Raw genomic sequence first — 26,684 nt, 5'->3', positions numbered from 1 at the left:
GAGCGCTGCGGCCGGAGCCTATTGTTAGCCGGAGCCGGGGCGGTTCTGGGCGTCTGCTACCGGGGGCGCCTGAGTTTGCTGGAGCCGCCCGCCCTCCGCCGCCTGCCGGCCGACCTGCCCACCCGCCCTCCCTCCCAGCCCTGCCGCCCTGGGAACTCCCCGACCGTCGCCGCGGGCCCGGGACTCGCTATCTCCTCTCTTCTTCCCACCCGGGCTAGGGCGGCGGCGGCGGCAGCGGGGGCGGCAGAGACCATCACGGGAGGAGGCAGCTGCGGCGGGGCCGGTAATGGGCCTGGGGGTGCGGGGCGGAGGGTGCCGCCTCGTCCTTTCTCGGGATCGGCCCTCGGGCGGCTGTGGAGGAGTGGTCAACCCAGAGCTGCGCGGATGGAGGGGTCAGAAATGAGGGAGGCTCGGACGGGAGCGGTCGGGGGGCGGGGAGCCAGGGCGCCGCTGGGAAGGGAAAGAGTCGGGAGAGGCGTGGGAGCTAGGGGCACGGAGGACGCGGGCCCGAACTGCGGGGGCAGCTCGGGGGAGACCGATGGGCGGCTTGGAAGCTGGCAGGATTGCGGATGAGGGTTGAGTTCGGAATGGAGTGGAGATGATGTAGGATGGAGGGAAGTGAAGGAAGGGGAGGGCGAATAGAGGAAAATGTGGGAGGAGTGGTTGGGAATTTGTGAGTAGCAGGCAGGAAGGGATGAGGAAGGCTGGGCAGGGGCTGCAGACGATTGGAATGAGCGGGAAGGTTAGCAGGAATCAGAGAAATGGGTTGGGAGCTGAAGGGTTCCGCAGGGGTGTCCATTAAAGGGAACTGATGCCTTGACATGCCCTTTCAGCTCAGGTTCCTGATGTCTCCCATTTTTCTGGCGTTGTGGGGGGAAACGAAAGCATCACTTGCCCTGGTTGCTAGCTCGATCGTTTTTTCACAGGCCCAAACACGCAGCTGACTGCCATCCATCCCTTTTAGTGCCATGGTCTTGATTTATTCTTTTTGGAAGGGGTTAGAGTGGCAGCGTGACACGCAAACCGTTCTTCAATATGAAATGTTGGAAGTTATCCCCGAGAGACACAGTGTCCTCTTGTCCTGCAGTTTTCAGTTTAAGGGAAACCCATAGTTGATTCACATTTGCATTTTCTTCACTGACTTTACATCTTGCTAATTTCCAAAGCCAGGAGGATGTTGGTGTGTGCCAGAGTTATCAATGACTGGATATCCTTGAGGGTTAGTGGTTCCTGCAGCATCACGTTCCTCATCTCCCACAAAGATCTTGTGTCCCGCATACGATGGTAGTTTAGACATGGAAAGCCAAATCCTAACCTTGTGTCAGTGAATGGGGGTGGGGGGGGGGGAGAGGGAGGGTTGGAGGGACGCTTCCTTAAAATACCTAGTTTAAACAGTATGTTTGCACTTAAGCACTTTATATGTTCATAATCCTGGTAATCACAAGGACACATGGATCCAAGGAATTGATAGTATTTGAGAATCAGCTGCAATATCTTGTAAAAGGAGAAACAGGGTCCGTCGTCTTATTCAGGTTTATCCTAACAATTAGCAGCAGCAAGCCTTCCTTCCTCTAACCCAGCTATGGAAGATAACCCTGACGATCTTACCAGAGATTTTTGTCTCTTGACCTTTAGTAGAAGGTTGGGTTCCAGTGGAGTGGGGAGGCTTTCTCCCATGAGATATGCCTTGTCTCGTCATTTTATACTCATTTAAGAGAGAGGCCTTTGTTACCTAAACTTGGCGAATACACTCTGAACCCACAAAATTATTTCTGGACAGTCCCTCTTTTGCTAGTCTCACATAAGCTGTTTTGGTTTTGGGGGGAGTGATAGGAATCCTACAGACGTGAAAAGGCTTAGATCTAGTACTAAAATGCACATATGCTGTAGATCTTTATTTGGTGCTAGCCTAATATCTTCTATATACTCTGGATATGAGTTATTTCATATACCTTTGAGAAATACTCAGACACTCTTGAGAAAAGACCATAAGGCAGAAGTATGTAGCCAGAAAGTATCAGCTGACCTTTCATTTCACTGTCATTAAAAAGCTTTTATAGAGGTTTGCATTGTTTTCTCCAAAAGCATTTGTTGTTTGAGTTGGTCATTTTGACAGTTAACTGTCAGTTATGACCTGCATTTCCAGTCTCACCTTCATTATTTCTGTCTGGGTTTAAGTGCTTGGAGTGTAACTTACAAGTGTTTCTCTTGAACACAGGCATTGATCCTTTGCCAATGAATGGTTGAGAGAGGTGGGCATGACTGATTTCTAATTGTGGTTTGAAAAGAGGTTGATTTGATGAACTGGAAAGTGTGGAACCTATTCTAGTTGCTTCTGTTGCAAAGAAAGGTCTCTTCAGGCCACTGTGGGAAGTGGATGGGAGGTTTGTTCTTGATGCCCAGGGAGTATCTTTGCCTGACAAGTCGAGTTCACACCAGAGTTGGGTAAGGAAGGCTGGGTTGAAATTTAAATTTCTATTGGTTGTCAGGACAGAGTTGATGGATTGTGTGTGTATGTGTGTGTGTATGTATATGTATGTGTATGTGTGTGTGTATACAAATACATACATGTATTTGTATATATAAATATATGTATAAAATGGAGTGAAAAAGTGACGCAAACAGATCCTGGGTAGCGTTAGGAGAGCTAAATCAGTACACACATTATTTACACATAGAGCCGTAGGTTCAGATTATTCTCCGGCGTTTTAAGGAAAATATCTTTCTCCTAGGTTTCACATCCTTTCTTTCTTTTTTTTCCCCCCTCTTTCTTACCTGCCTTTTACGATTGCCCAGAAGCCACTCTTCCAGAAGTGGAAGTGGGGAAGACCTAGAAAAAGGGGCGAAGGAGAATGGAACAAGTAGCCAGCAGTCCTCGCTGCACCAGAGGAAGTGTTACCCCTGAGGGCAGCTGGGTTAAGACAGCGAGAATTTTAATAATAAAGATGATTTTGGACCAAACCCAAACTCATGCAGGGCATAAAGAGAAATATTCAAAGGGAGCCCACAATACTGGAAGCAAAGGGACACTGGAGGAAAGACCAGGAGCGCACAGTTTGCTTCCGGTCAGAGATCCCCTCATGCTTCCAGGCTGAGGAAAAGGCCACCTTCCCAGTAGCAACACTAAAGATACCAGTTAAAACTGAAGCTGGACTGAGGCCCTTTCTCAAAAGAGCAGACTTTCAGCTCAGTCTGAGTTTTTATGTGGTTGATAAGATTTTTAAGTGGGGAAGAAAAAACTCGGTTCAGTGGTCAACGGTATTCTTTCTCTCTCTCTTTTTTTTTTAAACATCACCCACATAAATTCTCAGTCGGAAAGATTACCTCCCCATGTCGAATGCAAGGAAGAAATTTGTTAGTTAATAGGTATCTTTAAACCCAGCTGAAATCTTAGCCCATTAAAGAGTCCTTGGCGCTCTCCATTCTTAATATGTGCGAGGAACGTGACCTCTGATGGTAAGATCAGTAGCCCGAAGAACAGAATCGATACTTTGGGCTCCTTTTTGAATTTCATTACAATTCTTATCAAGCACTTGGTTATTTTTTTTTTTTTCCTCCTGGCCAAGTGTATTTCAGGAATGTGCTTGTCTAGACCTATGATGGCTGAGGTTTCCTAGGTGCATCTTGTGACTTGAATACAGAATTTTGATGAGATCTGCATAGAGAGATCAGGAAATCTCTTCGCTAAAGTACTCATTAGGTCTGGTTGACTAAGTAGAGCTGATCCAGGAGCAGGCAAATTGCTTCCGAGAGACTCAGTCCAGAAAAACAGCTCTGTAGCAGACAGCTTTTGACACCACAGTATATTCTGGGTAGCTGCTCTGCAGTAATGCAGCCCTGTCTTTCTGGGCAGTGTTGTTATTCCTGCTGCATAATTAGCAACTAGTGAGATCATAGTCTGGGGAGATTCTGGCATTACTGAGGCAAAGCAGGGAGGCTTCGTATCGTCACATGTGGCTCCGGCTCTGACAGCATTTCTGTTTCGAGCAGATTCATATTCTTGGGAACTTAGGTCCAAAGATGGAGAAGGAGAGAGATCTGTACCTGGGAAATGGACTGTCCCTCGTGTGGCACGTTGAAAACACTGCCTGCCGTATTGACTTTACCAGAGTCAATTGCCACTTCTCTTGCTATTTGTTTTCCCCTCGCTGGTTTCTTTACAGGGGGCTAAGATTGTAAAGCTAAGTTTTCCTCGCACAGGGGATGATGACAGACCGGCCGAGCCCTATTTTATGGAGCTATATGAGATCGGAAAAGCTTCTGGGTTTCGAAGGCAGTGCAGATTCTAATCTTCAGTCCGTTCTTTACAACCACATTTGATCTTTGTAGGAGGCCGGTGAGAATCTTCACCCTTGTGAAGATCTAGGTAAAGTGTTTCCCTGGCTTCTGATACACTGTGAAATTTGGGGCCGAGAGCAGTGTTTCCCAATGTGCGATCCAAGGCTCATTTGCCCCCTGAGATTCTTCCATAATCGGGTGTGTGGAACACGGCACTAGCTGTGGGCTCTCACGCTTCACCGTGCTCGTTGGCATAGTCAAGGCCTTCAAGCTATCCTCTCATAGCGCTTTTCTAAACTGTTTGGACCCGGCAGTCCTATTTCCACGTAAGGCTATTAATATCCATGGAACTAGTTTATTTAATATACACACTTTGGGAAACGCCAGGCCAAATTTTCCCTAGGAGAAATAATTGGCTCTCGTTTAGGTTTAGGCACAGCCTAATTCTGCCTTTGATCCCCAGTCCCTCCTCCTGGCCCCTTGGGAGAGCTCTCCCGTGTGAGCACAAGAGCAGCTACCGTTATCCCCGGGCTAGTGAAACCCAGAGCCCAGCTGGCGTGGAACCAAAGGCCTTCACTCTGCTGGGAAGGGTGCTGCTGTTACTCATCTCATTATTCTAAGAGTGACTGGGACTGAAGGGAAACATAAGTAGGAGAATGTTGGCCAGAATAGGTAGAGAAATGACCTAGTCGCAGGAGACCAGACATCAGTGCTAGCTCAGGGACTTTCTTTCTTCATTTGGAGAGCCGCGTGTATAGACTTGGGAGGGAGGTCTGTCTCGGGACAGGAGTGCTGATTCCTCTTTTCCCCTGGGCAGAATCCTAATGCGCCCGGCTAACTGGTGGTGAGCAGGGGCTTTGGGGCCAACGCCGTGGGCTCCCCAAGGAAACCCCTTTGAAACCAATGGATGCATTCACGGGCTCGGGTCTCAAGAGGAAGTTTGATGATGTGGATGTGGGCTCATCAGTTTCCAACTCCGATGATGAGATCTCCAGCAGTGACAGTGCTGACAGCTGTGACAGTCTCAATCCTCCTACAACTGCCAGCTTCACGCGTGAGTGAGCCCCTCTACCCCCCACCTGCACCCACAGCCCCCCAAGCATCAGAGCCTGTTGCGGTCCTTGCGACTGCTTCTTCTGTCCAGCTTGGGGATTTTCCCTTAACCATAATCTTCCTACTCTTCGCCCAACCTCGCTCTTTGGAGGACTTCACTGCTCTAATATCATAGACTTAGGTCTGACTTCCTCTAGCTGATTTTCCTTATGCCATGTTTTATAGGTTCCCAGGAACCTATGGGCCGAATTAAATTGAAGAAGTCCAGGATACTACCCTTGCCCACCCGAGTTCCACACGATTGTAGCACTAGTAGGACATAAATGCTTACTGCCTGGACAACTGGGGAAACTCCAGATTTCTTAATTCTTTTTTTTTTTTTAATTGTTTAAAATGTTTTTGAGAGAGAGAGAGAGAGAGAGAGACAGAGTGTGAGTGGGGGAGGGGCAGAGAGAGAGGGAGACACAGAAATCTGGAACAGGATACAGGCTCTGAGCTGTCAGCACAGAGCCCGATGTGGGACTTGAACCCACGGACCGTGAGATCATGACCTGAGCCGAAATCGGCCGCTTAACTAACTGAGCCACCCAAGCATCCCCACATTTCTTAATTCTTATAGCTCAATTAATTTCTTGGAAAGAACTTCCACATGAGAGCGGGAGAGGGACAGAGGAAGAGGGAGAGAGAGAATCCTAAGCAGGCTCCGTGCCTAGTGCAGAGTCCCACGCTGGGCTCGATCTCACAACCATCTGGTCATGACCTGAGCAGAAATCAAGAGTCCGACACTTAACTGACTGGGCCACTCAGGTGCCCCAGAACTTCTGATGCTGTAGATCAGAGGTTGCCTATGGACCAAATCTGGCCCGCTGCCTGTTTTTGTAAATAAAGTTTTATTGGAATACAGCCACACACATTGTAATTGATGTCATGCTACAGTGGCAGAGTTGAGTAGTTGCAGCAGAGTTGCAAAGCCTAAAGTATTTACTATCTGGCCCTTTAAAGAAATACAGCATCCTCTGCTATAGATTATACACACTGTCCAATAGAATTTTCTCTTATGATAGAAACGGTCTAGGGGTACTAGGTGTCTCAGTCAGTTGAGTGTCTGACTCTTGATTTTGGCTCAGGTCATGATCCTGGCATTGTGAGATCCAGCCCCATGTTGGGCTCCATGTTGAGTGTGGAGCCTGCTTGGGATTCTCTCTCTCCCTCTGCCCCTCTCCCCCACTTACACTCTCTCTTTCTTAAAAAAAAAAAAAAAAAAAAAAAAAAAAAGTTTTACATCTGCACTGTCCAGTATGATAGCCATCAGCCGTACGTAGCTGTGAGCACTTGAAATGTGATTAGTGTAATTGAAGAGCTGAATTTTAAATTTTATTTTGAGTAACTGAAATTTAAATCGCCACAGGTGGTTACTTGCTGCCATACTGAGTGAAGCTATATAGATTGTTACATCCTGAAAAGATGGCCTAGATGTCCTCTTCCCAGCTGATGTCCAAAATTAGATGTTGTGGTCATCTGTGTGGGTAAAGTCAGTCTGGAGGCAGTGGTTCGGACCAGCTGATGTTCAAGGCCCCTCCCAACTGTGCATTTATGACGTGACGATCAGAAGTTTCCCCAAGGTTCAGAGAGCACTTTGGACGACAGTTGAGAGCCTAGTTGAATGAGAAAGAACGAGACCGCCAGGCAGGCCGTTCCTGGGTTAGTAACACTGCTCTGTGCTCCCTTCTCAGCCACATCCATCCTCAAGCGGCAGAAGCAGCTGCGGAGGAAGAATGTGCGCTTTGACCAGGTGACCGTTTACTACTTTGCCCGACGCCAAGGCTTCACGAGTGTGCCCAGCCAGGGTGGGAGCTCTCTGGGCATGGCCCAGCGCCATAACTCCGTGCGCAGCTACACGCTCTGTGAGTTTGCTCAGGAGCAGGAGGTGAACCATCGGGAGATTCTTCGTGAACACCTGAAGGAGGAGAAGCTCCATGCCAAGAAGATGAAGGTGCCTAAGGGGTCTGGGATCTGGTATTTAACCGCGTTCCGAGATAAAATGGAAAACCATCTGGGTCTCTGGATTCTTTATTTATTTGTTTTAAATTTGCTGCCCTCGGCACGTAGAAATTCCAGATCTTTTTAACGAGACATCCCAGGTTTGGAATCCGATCTCAGTCTGAGACGCCATTGTTCTGGTCTCTGGCGGGGAGTCTACACAGGGTAGCAAAATGGCTTCCCTAGAATTCCCTACCCTCAGCAGATTTTTAAAAAGCTTAAAATGTGAACATCTACAAACATTCGAGTCTGCCACCCTTGGAATCTGAGGAAGCACAGTGTTTCAGTTTCTTGTCAAATGATCGTCTGTTGTCCCAATGCCCAGAACGGGTTTTTAGATCCTTTACGTTCTCTGATAGGACCCCGCTGTTTCTATAACCCCCGTCACCTCGAGGTGATAGTCTTTTATGTGTAAATGACAGCGTAGCCAAATAGTTCTTTCACTGTGGCTGGTCCCGGGCCTGCCGCTGAGGCTGCGCCAGCTCTCGCAGTGTAGGAGAGCAGCGCTGGAAGAAGACCCGTCTCTCGCAGGATGGCTCTTCACAGCTACCCGTTCGCTTTCAGCACTGCCTGGCACTCCACAGCCGTGGTTTCCACCAGGCCGCAAAAAGGTCCCCCCGAGTTCCTAGTTCCAAACTTGGAGAACACTGCTTCTGGCCCGGCCAGGGTTCTTGTGGGCCCGAAGCCTGCTGACCCATATTAAGACAGGTGGCTGCGTTATTTCCAGGGCTGCGGGTGACCCCCTGATGAGCCACAGCAGATTGTGGTGTGGTCGGAGAACTGACGGCAGGGGATGTGGACTAATGATATCCCTTGCCCCCTGTGAGAGCCGTGTCTCCTTCCCTCGGTCTACTCCCAAAGCCTTACACCTGTTTTTCTAACTGGAATGACATTGAGGCGTCCCTTTCTTGTGTCTGAGGAATTCTGTCACTGACCCTATCACCTTCCTGCTGCTATAGCAACGGCTGGGGAAATAAACACTGTTCTCGTCATTTGCGACGAAGGCTTTCTTCCCTTTCCGTAGAAGAAACCCGTCTCCTAAATCCGGTAGAGGCATAGCCTGTCACAGCAGGATTCCATCCTGTTCTGTGGCCCCCCCCTTGCAGGATGTCTAGGGACAGAGCTCAGCAAACTCCAGGCTGGCAGAGGTTTCCTCCTTATTAGCAGACTTCGCAAACGGCAGCACTGGTGGCAGCTGGTATATCTTTCTGTGTCAAGAGAAAACCCTGCCTTTGCCCTCCCCAGGTCCAGTTTGCTCTTAGAAAGTTTTCCTATCTTTATTTAGCGCTCTACAGGGGAGACTGTTGATCTCAAAGATACATCTTTTGCATGGCCCATGTGCCATCTGATATTTTTTCCTTTTAGGCTGCCAACAAAAACAAAAAAAACTGCTGGTGCTCTGTAGCTTTGATTATATATAATTTTTCCAATATTTTCATTAAAAATTTTTAAATTTATTTTGAGAGTGCACGCACACGCATGCGCGCGCGCGCACACACACACACACACACACGTGGGGAAGGGGCAGAGAGAGAGGCCCAAGCAGCCTCCATGAAGTCGGTGCACAGAGCCTGACATGGGGCTGGAACCCATGAAACCATCAGATCATGACTTGAGCCAAAGTCAGATGCTCAACCAACTGAGCCACCCAGGTGCCCCAGTTATTTTTCTTTTTAATTTTGGCCTTTCATTCCTTTGGAGTGCCTTATTACGGGTAGTATGAATTGGGAATCTAACTTTTTTTTTTCCCCCCCAAAAGAATATCCAGTTGTCCCAATACCATTTAATGCCAGAGGACTCTTCTCACTTGATTTGAAATGCCACCTCTATCGTGTTACATCCTTACATTTGTGTGGGTTTCTTTCTATTGCATCTCTAGCCTCTTTCCCTTGAGAGGACAGCGAGAGGGAGGGTGAGGAGGAGGCCATGAGGAGGAAGCCATCCCCAGTGAAATAGGCAGGGGCGATCCCAAGGTCTGCAGAAAGGCCCCTCATCGTTGGTCTGCCTGCTACAGAAATAACAGACCGGGAAACCCCCAGAAGCATCACTGTATTTGTCTCCTCTGTCCCACCTTCCCACAAACAAACACAACAGGTGTGGAGCTTATTAGCCAGGCCTATTGCATCACGTCCCCCAGGAGCTGTTCCTTTACCAGCACCAATCTGTGGCTGTCTGATAAAGTAAGCCAACCCCTCCAGTAGCTTGGCTCTCATCCTGCTAGTAGCTTCCAGAGCTCTGGAGATGATGAGGTCTCATTTTCTTCACTCGAATTCTCTAGTGAGTTCAAAACTCATTCAGCCAGCTTGTCTTCACACTGTCCTTCCACTAAGACTCCCTTTTCTGGCTGGCTATCCTTCTTAACCCAGAGAACCCAGATTTCTGCCTGTAGATGGTACCTTAGTGCTATATAAGCCACCCTGCCTCACATACTGCTTTTCTTTGAAATCCAATAAAAAAGTATCAGGAGAAAGAATATGTTCTAGACTGTGGGCCGGAAGTGAGAGCTTTCTTTGGTAGCCATTAACAACTTGCTCCTTTTTTTTCCTCCTCCCAATGAAATGAAGCTCTTCTGTATATGTAGATCGTTGTTGACACTGTGAAGATTTAGGCTCATTGACAAAGACCCGGTGGCCTTGTACTACACTTGAGTGTAGTCTTCTTCCCAGAATGTGGTTTTGGGTCCTTTGGGGGTACATATTGAAGGGTGTTTTGCAACGTTCTCTATCCATCCAAGGAATATCTAGCCATTGATAGACCTTCTCCTCCCTGTGTTAGAAGGCAAGTTAGCTGAAGTTAAGGGACACAAGTCTGGGAATAGAGAACATATTCGTGGAAGAATATTATCTTCTAGGAGGGAGGATGAGACACAGGTTTTGAGAAACTTTGATCTACCAAGGTGATACCCGGTGTCGACAGGAAGGTGTTAGAACTACAGAGCTACATAAGGCTTCCTGCCTTCCTGCTCTAGGTTTATTCTCTTAAACTATCCAATATGGTAGCCGCTAGCCACACGTGGCTATTTTTTTTTTTTTAAGTTTGTTTATTTTGGGGAGAGAGATAAGGAGCACAAGTGGGGGAGGGGCAGAGAGAAGGAGAGCGAAAATCCCAAGCAAGCCCCCCACCATCGACGCAGAGCTCAGCGCGGGGCTTGAACTCGTGCACTGTGAGATCATGACCTGAGCCGAGACCAAGAGTCGGCCGCTTAACCGGCCGTGCCACCCAGGCGCCCCATGTGGCTCTTTATACTACACTCAATTAAAGTGAAATGAAATGAAAACGTTCAGCTTCTCATTTGCACTAGAGCCGCATTTCCAGTGCTCAGTAGCCACACGTGCTATGAGCAGCATGGCCATTTCCATCGTCGCACCAGGTTCAGTTGGACTGTGCTGCTCTAGACACCCACTGTGAGGAGGTGCCTGCAAATACTCGAGGCTAACCTGTCCTCCCTGTCTCCTGGCAGCTGACCAAGAATGGGACGGTGGAGTCGGTGGAGGCCGACGGCCTGACCCTGGATGATGTTTCAGATGAAGATATTGACGTGGAAAACGTGGAGGTGGATGATTACTTCTTCCTGCAGCCCCTGCCCACCAAGCGGCGCCGAGCCTTGCTGAGGGCTTCGGGGGTCCACCGCATCGATGCCGAAGAGAAACAGGAGCTTAGAGCCATCCGCCTGTCACGGGAAGAGTGTGGTTGCGACTGTCGCCTGTACTGTGACCCAGAAGCCTGTGCCTGTAGTCAGGCTGGGATTAAATGCCAGGTGAGTCCAAGTCGGCCTGAGAGAGCATATCTACTCTAGAGTCTGGGGGACGTGATGCGGGTACCCATGAACACGGGAGGCCGCCCGTCACCCGTGGGTGGATTCCCCGTGAGTGTGGACACTCCATAGCTCCATAACCCTCCTCCACCAAGGAGAAAACCAAGCACGGCAGGATTCCTAGGCTATGGAGATAGCAGCTACCTTTTCTGTGTTTCTCACCTCAGAGGTGATGAAGAGGCAGCTGTCCGCAAATGGGGGAACAGGGAACAGGGGTTAGTAAGTTTACCATTAGTAGCTATTCCTTAAATATTGATTTCGTGAGATAAAAGGAAGCAGAGAGCTGAGTTAGGCCTTTAGATTTTATCTTCACTCACAGGACCTCTACCCCAATTTTGTAAAACTCAAAGTAATTCTCGGATCCTGTAATTTAGGATCAAACTTAAGTCCAGGATCTTAAGTTCAGGATCTTTTTTTTTTTTTTTTTTTAATTTCTAAAATTAAAAAAAAAAAATTATTTATTTTGAGAGAGAGAACAAGTGAGCTAGGGGGACAGGATCCAAAGCAGGCTCTGTGCTGACAGCCAAGAGCCCCACGTGGGGTTTGAACTCAAGAACTGTGAGATCATGAAGTCAGATGCTTAACCAACTGAGCCACCCAGGCACCCCTTAGGTCCAGGATCTTAAAAGATAGAAGACCTCATTCCCCACCTGGCCTTCTGACAAGAGACAGGTTAGAAGGCCTAGCCCAACTGAAAAGAGTAGTACCATCCCAGAGGATGAAATCTACCTGGAACTTGTAGGATGTGGGTGCTGAGTCCTTCTGGTTGAATGGATCCTAACCAACCTTTTGTTTCTTAATTTTAGGCAGGTAATAGCTCTAGCTGATCTGGCCAAATACTGCTTTTCAGACTGAGGTCCCTAATATATCATTCTGTTTTACAGTCCTGAGAATAGTCCTAAGAATTGGACTGTTCTTAAGACTGGAATGGAGAGTTCTAGAAGTTGATATCATAGGAAGACATTGTGTGTTTGTACATATTTGCTGATGTTATTTTATTTTTGGTGGGGGGGGGGTGCTTTTTTCCTTTTTGGGATCCAATAAGGAGGTAGAGTAGATCCCCTTTCCACATATTCCTGGTCTGTAACTGTTTCAGAACGAAACTGGCCAACCATCAGGGAAAAATGAAGCAGGCAGTGAAAAGCTGGCCATTATTTTGTTGGAACTGTCACCATAGCACCTTAGCAAACTAAGGCACTTTCGCTAGTTTCCCTGGAATGTATCGATTGCTTTGGACCAGCTAGATCTACTTCCTTTCCCACGCCTGTCGTTGCAGAAGGCACTAGGCTTGGGCCCCAGCCTTTGTCTTCTCGACACACCAGGTAAGTTCTGGGAAAGTCTGAGGCACAAAAATGTCTTCCACTCTGAGAACTGTCAGCATTCAGAGAGGTGGTCGCAGGACTTTTTAACTGGAAAGGCCCTTTGACGTGATTTTTGGCTACACTTTATTTGGAAGAGGAAACAAAGCCTTGGAGAGATACAGGACCTTCCCGGGGTCACAACTGCTAACCAATGGCTGTGCTGGAATCAGAACGCGAGTGGTCTGAAAACTACCACCTCACGCTCTTAGGTCACCACGTTGCACGTTACGCTTTGAATTAGTTGTTCCTCTTGTAAGAAGACCTCAAATCCCAGCTGCCCGTGTTTGCCAGCTGACGTCTCCTATCTCCGTTATTAAATCTGCTGGCCTCATCTTCCCTCAACCTCCTTGTCCCCTCCTCAGGTGGATCGCATGTCCTTTCCGTGCGGTTGTTCCCGGGATGGCTGCGGGAACATGGCGGGGCGCATTGAATTTAATCCGATCCGGGTCCGGACTCATTACCTCCACACCATCATGAAGCTGGAGCTGGAGAGCAAGCGGCAGGTGAGCCGCCCGCCAGCCCCGGACGAGGAGCCCTCGCCCGCCGCCGGTTGCAGCCTGACGGGAGCCCAGGGCTCCGAGACACAGGACTTCCAGGAGTTCATTGCTGAGAACGAGACGGCGGTCATGCACCTGCAGAGTGCAGAGGAACTGGAGCGGCTCAAGGCAGAGGAAGACTCCAGCGGCTCTAGCGCCAGCCTGGACTCCAGCATCGAGAGCCTGGGCGTGTGCATCCTGGAGGAGCCGCTGGCCGTGCCCGAAGAGCTGTGCCCGGGCCTCACAGCCCCCATCCTCATCCAGGCTCAGCTGCCCCCGGGCTCCTCCGTCCTGTGTTTCGCCGAGAACTCAGACCACCCGGCCGCCTCGGCAGTGAACAGCCCGTCCTACTTGAACGGTGGGCCCCTGGTCTACTATCAGGTGGAGCAGAGGCCAGTCCTGGGGGTGAAAGGAGAGCCTAGCGCAGAAGAAGTCCCGCCTTCTTTCCCCAAGGAGAAGGATCTGAACGTCTTCTCTCTCCCGGTTACCTCACTGGTGGCTTGTAGCCCCACAGACCCAGCTGCCCTGTGTAAGTCAGAAGTGGGGAAAGCGTCCACCCTAGAGGCGCTAGTGCCCGAAGGCTGTAACCCTGACGAGCCTGAGAGCGAAGACTTCCGCCCCTCTTGGTCCCCCTCGAGCCTCCCCTTCCGCACGGACCATGAAGAGGGCCGTGCGGTGGAGAAAACCTCACAGCAGAGTGAGGACAGGCCCCCCGAAGATTCTTCCCTAGAACTCCCTCTGGCAGTGTGAGCCGGGGATGGAGATTCTGCCTCTGACCCATTCTCTATTTATTCCCTTATTTTATCTAACACCGTTTCAAAACAAAACTGTAGAAGCAGCTGCTACGCCCATGTTATTTTATTGGGGTCTTGGGGGGATGGGTGGGAAAGAATCGTTTGTACGAGTATTTTTTAAAGGGTAAACAGAACCAAGGAGACCGGTCCCAGCTGGATGTGGGGAGAGTCTTGGGGCAGAGGAGGCCGCACAGTGCTGAATACTGAGCTTTCTGGGCCGTTGGAACAAAGAACGAGGATCTCACAGGAGAAGCTGGGTAATTCGAGCAGCTATTCTTTATGTAGGGACCAGAACGCAATAATTTGAACAGCGTGGCAAAGCTCCCTTCTTTCCTGAGCTCCAGGTGGGGAAGAAGCTCAAGTTTTCTCATCGGTCACCCCGATACCCCACTTTGGTGCATAACGCAGTTGGAGTACCATCTGGCCAGATCTAGAGAGGAACGGGTAGAAGGGTCTCTGCTTCTGTAGAAAACCTCCAGAATTTAGAAAAACTTAACCTGCCTTCCCTGGCCCCCTGTTTGGTAAATAAGTTAATATTTGACACGTTTGATGTCCTCCGACCTGTTCCCCACACTGGGGATTCCTGGTCTGTAACTTGAATTCTTTCTTTCACATGTTCTTAGGTACTAGAGTTAAACTTGCCTATTTGTCTCCCCCACCCCCTTTCTTTTTCCCTTGAAGAGAAAGCTAGATTGGCTGGGGATGTGGCCTAAAGAGCCTGAGGCTTGTGCCTGTGTAATGCCGGCTCCGTCAGGCAGCTTCAGGCCGGGGCTCACACGTCCCACAGGAGGCATATATGGAGCATTGCCTGTGTCCGAAAGAGGCAGCAGGAAAAGGCTGCTGTCTGCAAAGAAGTGGACTGGATCTGTGCCATGCTTGCTTTTTCACCCAGGTTCCCCCCGCCCCGCTCTGGGAGGTTTGAGCTTTAAAGGAATGCAGGACGTGGCAATCTAAAGTCACCAACTAGTTTTTGTCCTTTTCTTTCCGTACTACCCTTGTGGTCCTTGGATATACAGGGTTAAGAGAGTTTTGCTATTCCAGTCCCCCCGCCCTGACAACTGCAAATGTTTATTGGATCCCTCCAACTTGATACATAAAAATTGGAAGCCAAACGAATTCTTAATTGCTACACACAGCTCCCAGGTTCCAAAGAGTTCAAGTTCTGTTACTTTTGAGATCTATAGAGTGGGACTCCAATTCGGGTCTTACCTCCATGGGGGGACACGGTTCCCGTTCTTCTTAGGTCCAGCTCATGTTCTAGGATGCGCTCTGCTAAACACCGCTGAATTCTTATTCGTTCTCTTTGCGTCCATTTTAAAATGGAGTCAGTAGGGAGCAAAAAACACTCTCCACTAGCATCCTTTACATCACACTTCACTTCTGGTATGGTTTATTGACCAAGAAAGAACAAGTGGAAAACTGTTTGCTTTTGGTGGGGAGAGAACTCTTCCTACTTACCTTGCTCACATAGCCTTTTCTTGTGGGACGTGAACGCACTCTTTATGTATGTCACAGCAACATTTCACCTAGAAAATCTCTAAACTGAGCCTGTGAGGCCTTGTACTTAAACGGATACGTCTTTTAACCCAGTCTGCCTCTCCAGTTCATTCCTGGTTTTGCTTGGTTTTACATTTGGAGGGGAGTTCTTCAGTACAAGACCTTGTGCCTCCCCATCCTCTAGCCTCACAAGAGAGTCTTAAGCACCCGAGATGTAGACACTATCCCAAGCCAAGCCACACTCCCCCATGATCGGCCACCCCCTTGAATAGAAGGCTGAAGCTTAAACTGCAAACTTTCTTCCTGAAAGCTTATATTGGGAGGGGAGCGTGGGCTCTAAACATTCCCTCCTTAGGAAGGCTCCAGCCTCACCTTTGGAAGTGGATTCCACCTGCTTGGTAAGAGACACTTTAGCCTTTGGGGTCAAGCCAAGAATTGGAATCTCATTATTAAACTCATTGCCAGCCCCCAAGAGATTTGATTTTTCTGAAAAACTAGTTTCTTAATCCAAGTCCGTCCCTCCAGGAACAACACTTCTGACTCCCGCCGATCCCAAGTTTTTAAATGCTGAAATATTAACACTGAGCATTAACTGTCTTGTTAAGCAAAGGGCCTTTTCTACAACCTAGTCCATCTCGTTTCTGGTGCTACCTGAGCTGGATACAGTTCTCGCTCATGGTTGCTAGAAAAGCTAAGCCTAGGCCTCTGATCACAGGACCGTACGGCTTCAGTCCCACTCAGTCTAGGCCTAGATAAAAGAAATCTCTTATTACTGCAACTCTTAAGATTTTCCAGTTTCCTTTCTCATATACTGTACACAGGTAGTATTTTCAATGTGAATCCAAAGCTTGTCTGTTTCTCTGAAAACAATTTTTTTTTTTTTTTTTTTTTTTTTTTGCCTTTTAGGTCCTTTACATTGTGATAATGCTGTATTTAAAGAGAATATTTAAATGTAATATTAAAGAAATATTCAAAAGAATGGTGTGTTATTCTTTATCTTGGCAGGCCACAACTTAGTTACTTGTTAGACACAGGGTGCTTCTCCAGCGTTGTATATAAAACCAATTAGGTCAGTTAGATATTAATGTTAACAACAGAAATGTTTTACGATGGAAAAACAGAACATTCTCTTTGGAGCATCAAGAACTTGACATGCATTGTGTGCCCTTATGCACCCAAGCTGGAGCACGCTTGATGCTCCCCTGTTGAAGCTTTTCCCTGTCTATAGTCCGTATCCTGGGGGCTCATCTGCTAATCCCATTTTCTTTACAATCATATGTATATAATCTTTACAGATTATGTATCTATAATATATATAAAATTCTCTGTTCCTGGTTATTGTGTTAAAATTGAGCAGAGGATCAGTGTCAAATCTGTTCCCTCAGAACTTCCATCCCATCAGAAGCTTCTATCCCAACCGACTACGTCTCCATTAGTTAGGTTATGTCCGTCTTGTCAAAGGAGTTTTAGCAAAATCATCCGAGTATGCAGAAGTCACTTCCAGCAACTGGTTTCAGGCAGTCTTTACTTGGCTTTAAAACAGTGCTTCATGCATTTAACAATAAGTTATTACACGTCACTAGCGTACAGGGACAAAAGCTAAACCCAACGTACTCTCGACGCAGACCGCTCCCGGGCTCCCAAGCAGGGTGGTCGTTAGTGCCTTGGAGGCTTAATCCAGGGCCCAAAGGCGGCCACTGGCAGTTACAGCCGGACTGCCGCAACTCAGCGGAGGTAGCAGAGTTTAAGATCTGTGGAGGCTGCACCACAGCCCAGAAATTAAGACAAGGGTGGGGTGAAGGCTATAAACACGGAAAGGGTCAAGTGGCACTTGTATTTCCTTGCATCGTTGCCATCAGAATGTTCCCATATATGAATAACTATTTGCTTTAAAAAAAAAAAAAAAAGTGTTTCATGGACTTGGAAAGGGAGTGGTTAACCCAGTGAGGGGACCAAAAATAAAAATAAAAATAAAAAGCCTATTTTTGGTCACAAAAAGGATCGAGGGCAGCATCAAAGGACACGCACAGATGTAAATGCTCCAGTTTCAACAGGGCTGCCCCCCTCCCCAGCCGGAAACTAACAAAAACCCAGCTGTAAAGAATGTGGCAGTGGTTAAGTCCGAGGCTGCTAGGACTTGCCCCACCTGGGGCAAAAGCTCACTTCCTAGGATCTGAACTCAAAACGTCACAATTAAAGCCCAGTACGGAGGCTGCTGCCAGCTCTGGCTGATGGTGAGGAAGTTGGGATGACACTTCTGGTAAGAGGGTCTGTTTCGGTTCCAGCTCCCTCCCTCGAGGGTACCACGCTGGGAAGCCCGCGGGCACCTGCTCCTCTGCCTCCCGCACACCCCCGCCAGGGCACACAGATGCTTTGCCGGCCAGTGCTGTTTGGTACCACGCTGCCGTACTGTGTGACTGCAGGATGATGCCACCCGCTCCACATTCATTCAGCGCCTTGAGCCGGTGTAGTTGATGGAAAGCAGGACCACGTTGTGTAGCAAGAGGGACAGCTCAGCTTCTGAAAACACCATCAATGTTAATGGTTTGGCCAGAGAACAGTCACCTGGGGCGGGGGGGGGGGGGGGGGGGGGTGGGAGGTGGGGAGGGGGCAGGGCTTGATCCTGGAGTCAGGAAGCCAAGTGCAGGGAGGTGTGACATCGAGAGGCTACTGTTCTTGAAGGTCCCCTGCTTCACCCCAGTCCCTGCCACGGATGCTTTCCTTTCCTTCCACCAGGTATTCCTTTCTCCTCATCCTCACTTCTTGCCTCTCATGTGGTGGTGGGAGAAAATTCAGAGATGCTAATGGTAGTGAACACTAACTATTGTCACCCTTGGGATTCTTCTGCTAGAAGCTGGTGCTCTGGAAACATTTCTTGGCTCCAAGGAGATTAGTAGGCCTACCCTGCTATTCACAGGCTTAGAAAACATCAAAGCCCAGCCAAAGGTTCCAACAAGTGACTCACAGGCCTAATACCCACCCTCAGATACTTTTTATTTAGCCAATTGTTTTTGATTTTGTGGGTTTTTTTTTTTAAAGATTTGTTTTTACTTTAAACTTAAAAAAAAAACGTTTTATTTATTTTTGAGAGAGAGACCGAGACAGAGTGTGAGCAGGGGAGAGGCAGAGAGAGAGGGAGACACAGAATCTGAAACAGGCTCCAGGCTCTGAGCTGTCAGCACAGAGCCTGACGCAGGGCTTGAACTCACAAACCGTGAGATCGTGACCTGAGCCAAAGTCAGACGCCTAACCGACTGAGCCACCCAGGTGCCCCAAGATTTATTTTTAAGTCATCTCTACACCCAACGTGGAGCTCGAACTCACAACCCTGAGATCAAGAGTTGTATGCTCTACCGACTGAGCCAGCCAGGTGCTCCAAGTGTTTTTGTTTGGAGTTTGAATGCCTTTAGACTGGCGCTTCTCACCCGGGATAATTCTATTCCCCCTTCCCCCACAGGACATCTAGCAATGTTGGGAGACGTTTTTGATGATCAGAACTGGGGTGGAGGGCGCTACTGACATCTACTGGGTAGAGGGCAGGGATACTGCTAGATACCCTCTAACGCACATGGTAGCCCCCCAGGACGAAGCATCTATAGTGCTGAGGCTGGGAAACTGCTTCAGACTGATGCATGTAGTCTTGTTCCCACAGTCCCCGCTACTGCCTCTTGTCTTGCACAGTCTACTTCACTACCTGCTTAGCCCCTGTAGGCAAATGAGTTTATACACAGGATAAGGGTCTCACAGTACTCACTCATCAACTCCAAAGTAATCTCAGAATAAAATATAAAAATTATTTGAGGGGTGCCTGGGTGGCTCAGTCGGTTAAGCGTCTGACTTCAGCTCAGGTCACGATCTCGCAGTCCGTGAGTTCGAGCCCTGCGTCAGGCTCTGGGCTGATGGCTCAGAGCCTGGAGCCTGCTTCCAATTCTGTGTCTCCCTCTCTCTCTGTCCCTCCCCCGTTCATGCTCTGTCTCTCTCTCTCTCTGTCTCAAAAATAAATAAACGTTAAAAAAATTAAAAAAAAAATTATTTGAATTTGAGTGGCATAACCACAGGGATGGGTCTTACCTTTCAGGCTGCAGGAAATCTGTAGCCATTCTCCCAGCCAAGCTCGACACCTCTCTTCAGCGATATGGGTAGAATTCAAGCCACGAAGATAACAAGCCTATTATCACCCAGAAGAGAAACAGTCCTCAATAATCACATAGCAAGTATGGCCATGAACTGTAAACCCACTAATAATTCAAAACCTCTAAGTAAGTTCCAATCTCATCCCCACAAGAAACCTTTCTCTGTGGCAATCTGAACTACAATGGACAAGAAGACAAGCAAAGAGGACTATATAACCAAAAATAGTAGGTCTAAAGAACAGTGTCCCTGGTTTTTGAAAGGCCATAAGCCAAAACTACTCTGGGCAATTCCCTCCCATGAGTTCACTGAGAGAAAAAGACACAGAAACGAAGTGAAAGAATAAAGAGTTTGGGCTTTGTTCTAACAACCAAAACATGGTGGACGTCTCTGTAAGCTCCCAGTCCTGTGAGCTCAAAAGCCCACCAAGGATTGAGGGTTGATAGTGCCATCAAATTCTTACCGATTTCACTTCCTGAGGGGTCAGGTGGCCAATCCCCAGCTTTGCCAAAGCTTTGTCCAGTTGGTGAATTACAGTGGTATGAGTCTTTAAACGGTGTCTCAACAAGAAAGAAGGCAGATAAGGTGTGAGAAGCATGGCTCGACTCAAGGCTTTCTGTAACGCAACGACACAGGAGGAGAAAGTCAGCACGGCATTCACAGAACCTGAGGCAAGGCGAGGCTGCGGAACAGAGAAAGCCTCGAAGTGCTCACCATTTGCAAAGCATGGAGTTGGTTCATGCCCAGAGGATGGTTAGAGAAACACTCTCTCAGAGCCAGGATATCATGTATTGCTGGGTGGGTACCATGCTGTATCTTGGGAGAGCCAAGAGATTGGTAGAGGTTAGGAAGCTCCTGACTGGCCCTCTTTCCTAGTTTTAGTGCAAACTGGATCTAACAAGAGTCCTAGTTTGCAGGAAGGGTTAGCTAGAGGAATACCTTGGTGCACAGCTCTGTCATATGCCACCGGAGTCCTGCATCAGAAACGAGAGGGATAACCCTTTCTAAATAGCCAAGGATTTCTGGGTGGGACTGCTTCCGGAGAGCATGATAGATATCTAAGAAATCAATTTGTTGCTTTGGGGTCCAGAAATGTTGGATCAGTAGCTGCCTAGGAAACAGGTACCTGAAAGGAAAAGGAATCACAATGTCACTTGCTGAAACCGGCATCTTCAAAGCGATCTAAGAAAGCATTTGGCAGATATGAATACTAGGAAGAAGAAATGGAGACATTACTTCCTACCTCACTGTTCTGTACATGAGTCTCAGACCAAGGTTTAAGAGACACGGAAGCACAATTTCAAGCAACATTACTGAGGTTTGTGAAAGCAAGCAGTGGTGGAATAGCCTCGCATGCAGTAATTGGATAAAATGACTCCTTTTGAACCAAAGCATCTAAAGAACATATGCTGGACAGACCGGGAGACAGATGCAGACAGAGCTGGTCATTACACGGGATGGTGACAACCTCAAGCTGTTGCACAGTCCGTATGTGTATAAAAATGTGAAAGTCAAATTTGTTTTTTAATTCATTTTCCGCATGTGTGGTGGTTTTAAAGCACGGCCACAAATTCTCTGGCATCCCTCTTGAGAAGGAAGGTCTATGTCCCCCTTACTTTCAAATCTGGGTGACTGATTCAACCAATAAAGCAGAGCAGAAGTGAGTCTTTGTGACTTCCAAGGCTAGGTTATAAAAGGCCACCCGGATTCTTATTTGCTGAAACACTCACCCTTGGAGCCCTGAGCTGCCATGTAAGAAGTCCTATTACTCTGAGGCCACCATATTAAAGAGGCCACATATAGGCACTCTGACAGTCCCAGCCTTCCGGCCATCCCTGCTAAGGCACCAGACATAAGAGTGATCTTAGATCATCCAGACCAGTCCATTCATCAGCTAAATATCACTGAGAGACTTCTGTCAACATCACACGGAAGAGAAAAATCAGTCACACACCTGAACCCTGCCCAATTTCCTGACCCACAAAACCATGAAAAGCTATTAAGCTTTGAGGTTGTTTGTTATGTAGCAACAGATAACTAAAACAACACACAAGATCAAAGTTTAAAAGTGTCATCTTTGTGGAGTTGGGGGGGGGGGGGAGCCTGGGTAGCTCAGTCGATTAAGCATCCAACTCTTGACTTCGGCTCACGTCACACGGCTCACGGTTCATGAGTTCTAGCCCTGCACTGGGCTCTGTGCTGACAGTGCAGAGCCAGCTTGAGATTCTCTCTCTCCTCTCTCTCAAGATAAATAAACTTAAAAAATCAATCAATCAATCAATCAATCAATCATCAAAAGTGTCGTGTTTGGATACAAAGTAAAGATTTATGTGATCAGATTATGAAATGCGTTTCTCTCCTAAAAAAACTGTCCCAAATTGCTAAGCCTTTCAGGGAGTGGGTTGCTGCCTCTAGGGATGATGGAAAAGGTCATAATCTTATTTCACAACACACAGGGGCAGCTGAGAGGCAGGAAAAGTCTACGCTACCTATACCTACAGCTAACCCAGTAATCCAAGTGTTACCAAGTGTGGCTAATTAGAAGACTGGAGCAGGAAATGTGATAATCTCTGCCTATTTCTGAAATGGAAAGTTCTTCTTAAAATAATTTTGAATTAAAAAAAAAATCTATATATCTTCAATATGCTGGGAAGATAGAAGTCTGTACTCACATTAGCAAGAAGACCAGGTAGTTGGCAAAAGGTGGAATGGAAATAATACCTAGGAAAAGACACTTGGTGACGTCTCGGCGGAACTAAGCAGAAATAAACACAGACGCAGTTTTAACCCAAGTAAGTTCTTAATACAATGGACAATCCCTCCCCAACACTGTGCAGTAAATTTCTATTACAGCCCAGAGAAGGATCAAGGTTATTTCTACCTACCTCTAGTTGGTAAGTTCCTTGAGGACAGAAGCCCTGATTTGTTCATTTTTGTATCCCAAATAATGTCTAGTACAGGGCCTGGCATTATACCAAATCTGTCAACAAATTCTTCCTGATGTGCCAAATGGGTCCTAGGTTCTTGCTCTCAGTTTCAAAGTCACCACCAAAGTGAACACCATCAAGTCACTACCAAATACTACTTTCCTGCTGCCTTTGGGATCCTTGCAGATTTTTATATATTCAGAAATGAACTTGATTTTAGTGTCCACAACTTTCATTCGGCAAGGATGCCAGAATCTCTATGGAGCTCTGTTATAGAGGGCTACAACTCTGAATAAACCCAATTCTGACCAATAACCTGATGTTCTTACTTAGTTCGATACTTTGATCTCACAGCAGAGGGGAAAAGGTTGATCAGTGGTGAACAAGATAGGAAAGGAAAAAAAACCAAAACAAAACAAAAAACACTTGAGATCTTAGTTAACTTTAATTACCTCACCATGAACTTCTGGGTATCTGCCCCCGGCCCATACCTGTCTCAAATGCTCCATCTCCCGGTATGAAAGTTGATGAAACTTTACATTGTGCTTCCACATATATGTCTTTATTCTTCTAGCCTTTTTGGCATCAGCCCAAAACATCTGCAATCCTGCCTCATTAAAGTAGAGGACAGAGTGTAATGTTATCCCAGCGTGAATCTTACCACAGGTCCATACTCCATGTCTAACCCCAATGCACGTACTTGTCGCTCCCCAAAATTACTCTAAATCAGAGCTCTAAACTAGGACACTTAAAACTCTTGTGAGGCCAACTTGTATCTCTTTTCGCATTCTTCTCCCCCGCAACACAACACCTATCTCCCAGCCAAGCCGGCCTTCTGTGATCTACTATAGAATGGTCTCCCTCTTCTGGTTCATTGCCCGCTCCCTCCTTAAAATGAAAATTCAAGGGGCGCTGGGTGGCTTTGTCAGTTGAGCGTCCGACTCTTGATCTCAGCTCAGGCCGTGATCTCACGGCTTATGGGCTCGAGCCTCGCATCAGGCTCTGCGCCGACAGGGTGGAGCCTGCTTGGGGTTCTCTCTCCCTCTCTCTCTCCCTCTGCCCTTCACCTGCTGTACGCGTGTGTACCCTCTCTCTCTCTTAAAAGAGATAAACATTTAGAAATAAAAAAAATTCAAAAGCTCCCTAACTTCAGGAAGTCTTGCTCAATTAACCTTATGTTCTCCCCAACCAGATATTAACTTATCTTCTTTCTAGAACACTTTTAGAAATAGTATAATTCAACATATTTCTATGGTTCCATTTTTTTCTTCATTCGATGATTATTCTTACATTTTATCTAGGGCTTCAGTTCTTAAAAATGCTTTCATATTTATGAATGAAATGATATAATGTGTAGGTTGGCTTCAAAATTATACAGGAGAAGGCAAGTGTATAAATGAAGTAAGACCAGCAGCCATGAGTTGGTAGCTGTTGAAGTGAGACTGAGTATATGAAAATTCATCACATTATTCTCTCTACTTTTGTGTACATTTAAAACTTTACACAATCAAAAGCTTAAAAACAAACCAACCAAAATATTTTTTCGGACCTTTTTCTCATTTAATCATAGCTATAACCCGGGAGCAGAGAAAGTAGCCATTCTATTTCTACTTTAGATTTTCCATGAAGCTAGTAATAATCATGATAATATTCACAGCTGACAATATGGTACTTTGTTGTAATTGGTGTTATGATAAAAGTACAGAGTATAATAATAGAGATACATTTATTGAGCACATACTATGATCAGGCCATGAGTACTTTACAAATACTGATGTATTTAACCTTCACAACCATGTGGCTCAATAGGTAGGTTCTATTATTATCTGCTGTATTTTACAGATGAAAAAAACAAGGAACAGAGAGGTTAAGTAACTAGTCCAATCACATAGCCAGCGACAAGCTAGGATTTGAACACAGGCAGTCTGGCACCAGAGTGGACATGTGTCATTATACCATCTCTTAGTAACTAGCTCAGCTTTGATTTTAATGAAAACATCCAGAAAACAAGTATATGTAGTGCAATTTCCACAATATGCTACCTATAGATTTGTGATAACCATTAAACCGCATCTGCTCATGGGCCAAGTCCACTGATAAATCACAGGGCAGGTCTGTGCAGCCATAGACGTCTGGCCTGGTGCATGTCCAAGAATTTCCATAATAGGCAGCTGCGTATGGTTAAGAAAAGTGCAAAAACACCTATAGGCATCCCCCTCCGGATGCTCTCAGAAGTTGTTGTCATAATACTTTTCTAGAAACATTCTCCAGAAGTGCTAACTTAAAAGAATTCGTTTCACGCTCAAGCATTTACGAAACAGAAACCCCCCCCCCCACCCAGCTCACATCACATAGCAGAACATGCAAACACTCTTACTCATTCTAACTCTTTGACATTGCTCGTGAACTGATTCAAGGGATTTGTTTTGGTTTTACCTTTCATGAAGATTGTGTACAGGACATAGAAGCGGGGGAAATGACGACCCAAGAAACGATGGTATTTCCCATTAATCACTTTGGTCTTGGTCACCACATAAGAAATCAAGCTCTTCACATCTGCCTTTGGAGAAAGGTGGAGGTTTGAAGACCTACAAGGAAGATCAAAGAGACTATCTGGGCATCAGTCCTGGAGTCCGTTCACACTAATGTAAAACACCAGGTCTCAGGGAATGTATGCTAAGGCCTGAAACTTCTGAAATCCAAGGAAGATCTTGGGCTCAGGAAGAGATAAGCGATCAGAAAAGAAAAACAGATCGGGCAGATGAAAGATCAGACGGGAAGGAATGTTGGGTGTGGGTATGAGTCTGCAGGCAGCGCAAGGCCTGAGGGACCATTTGAACAGCAGGCTAAGGCCAGAGAGATGGGATCCAGACAAGCAGCCGTAAAGCTTGAGTAGAAAAAGGGAGGCTGAAAGAGCTCGGAATACGTGGGGGATTCGGACAATATGGAGCCCTGAAAGTCGAAGCGGGTCAGGAAGCCATATGACTAGTAGGGATCGGGGTGCGAATTCTGAGCAGAATAAAAACCCGGGGCTAGGACGTGTAACGCTAAGAATTAAGAAAAGGCATGCAAACAAGGCTGAGAGACTGGAAGGGCCTGAACATCAGAAACGCTTTCCTTTCTCCCACGTCCCTCACCGAGGGGCCCCCCAGGCCAGGCCAGCGCGAGGGCGAGCAAGTTGCAGCTTCCGGGTGACATAAGGTCCGGGGGTGACCGCCGAACCCCACAGAGCAGCCCGAGCCCAGCACACCCTGGAGAGCGCCATCTTCACAGCGAGGGCGGGGGAGAAGGAAAGAGGTCGTCTTTAGGTCAAAGTTCACTGTACGTCACGTTCGTTCCAGAACGCATGCGTCTTTCCTGAGCGCTGATTGGTATCCATAGACGGCCTGTCTGAGGCTCCCCTGGCGAGGAACCGATGCTAACTAGGTGGCGAAAGAAGGAGCAGGATTGGATGCATCCAGTATTTCCTTGTTTAAAAGCGCCGGAAGCGGGTTGTCCCGAAGGGAATGAGGACTTACGGCAGTGGTTGGTTTTGCGATCTTGAGGACGTCCTCTCTCTGAGGACCTGCTGACCCCTCGCGATTCACTAGGGCTTCCTAGCGCCTCCCTTGCCCTCTGTCCTTACTCCGGACTTCGGGGCCTTGAGGCGGTGGAGGGGGGTTGGGGGGGCGGGGACGGTATCAGGTGTCACGGTGGCAGTGACTGGGGCCAAGGCGCCTCCTGGGGGCTGGGGCCCGAGGCGCCCTCTAGTGGCGGCGGCCGGGAACTGTCCAGTGTCAGTCGAGGCGATGAGGGAGCGGCCCCTGTGCGCACTAAGTACCTTTTTACTTTAGCCAGCTTTTTCCAAACTAGGTTTGTGGGAAGGTGTCTTTCCTTAAAAGCCTCCTGAAGACCAAGGTCGGGTCTGAAGTGTCACTTTTCCGAGACGCGTTCTCTGTCCGCTTTATCCAAAGTAATGCCAACAAAAAGGGTACACGTTTTCCTCCGTAACCTTGTGTGTGTATGTATATGTGTGTGTGTGTGTGTGTGTATAATGTAATACATTATATATGTATTTATACATATATGCATACATGTGTTATATATAATGTATTATACATGTAAACGTACGTGTGTTATACATATATGCATATGTGTGTTATATATGTATATGTACATGTATACATTATATACATATGTATAATGTATATATATATACACATTAACTTAAATTGTAGTTAACATGCACGTGCAATATTGGTTTCAAGAGAAGT

General features: G+C 47.3%; 3 protein-coding genes across 19 annotated transcripts in view; 2 read left to right on the top strand and 1 right to left on the bottom strand.

Annotated features, from left to right (window-relative positions):
* On the top strand, positions 1-17,286 carry CSRNP2 (cysteine and serine rich nuclear protein 2). 3 transcript variants are annotated; one of them, XM_023257059.2, is made up of 6 exons: positions 1-283; positions 4,201-4,366; positions 5,096-5,332; positions 7,065-7,324; positions 10,832-11,128; positions 12,909-17,286. In XM_023257059.2, the coding sequence occupies exons 3-6, from the start codon at positions 5,182-5,184 to the stop codon at positions 13,830-13,832; spliced, it is 1,632 nt and encodes a 543-aa protein (XP_023112827.1). In that variant the 5' UTR covers positions 1-283; positions 4,201-4,366; positions 5,096-5,181; the 3' UTR covers positions 13,833-17,286. The 3 variants fall into 3 exon arrangements, with proteins under 3 accessions (XP_023112827.1, XP_011282236.1, XP_011282237.1); XM_011283934.4 differs by lacking the exon at positions 4,201-4,366; XM_011283935.3 differs by lacking the exon at positions 4,201-4,366 and having other exon boundaries at positions 1-392.
* Positions 16,882-26,074, bottom strand: LETMD1 (LETM1 domain containing 1). 14 transcript variants are annotated; one of them, XM_006933693.4, is made up of 9 exons: positions 25,569-25,730; positions 24,868-25,040; positions 22,923-23,038; positions 22,177-22,259; positions 20,444-20,630; positions 20,219-20,320; positions 19,968-20,120; positions 19,445-19,541; positions 16,882-17,893 (listed from the first exon to the last, which is right to left on the bottom strand). In XM_006933693.4, the coding sequence occupies exons 1-9, from the start codon at positions 25,694-25,696 to the stop codon at positions 17,823-17,825; spliced, it is 1,110 nt and encodes a 369-aa protein (XP_006933755.1). In that variant the 5' UTR covers positions 25,697-25,730; the 3' UTR covers positions 16,882-17,822. The 14 variants fall into 14 exon arrangements, with proteins under 14 accessions (XP_006933755.1, XP_003988746.1, XP_023112834.1 ...); XM_003988697.5 differs by having other exon boundaries at positions 24,868-25,019; positions 25,569-25,728; XM_045061801.1 differs by lacking the exon at positions 16,882-17,893 and adding an exon at positions 18,658-19,170 and having other exon boundaries at positions 19,407-19,541; positions 25,569-25,733.
* The window catches only part of SLC11A2 (solute carrier family 11 member 2), a 51,563-nt gene continuing 50,698 nt past the window's right edge, over positions 25,820-26,684 (top strand). For both annotated transcript variants that reach the window (XM_045061798.1, XM_045061795.1), the window contains exon 1: positions 25,820-25,956. The gene's annotated coding sequence lies outside the window, so the exon portion shown is untranslated. The remainder of the gene's footprint in view (positions 25,957-26,684) is intronic.

Source organism: Felis catus, chromosome B4 (assembly GCF_018350175.1).
Source record: "Felis catus isolate Fca126 chromosome B4, F.catus_Fca126_mat1.0, whole genome shotgun sequence".
Taxonomy (NCBI): Eukaryota; Metazoa; Chordata; class Mammalia; order Carnivora; family Felidae; genus Felis; species Felis catus.
Note: the sequence above shows the minus strand (reverse complement) of the source record. Positions and strands in the feature narration are given on the sequence as shown.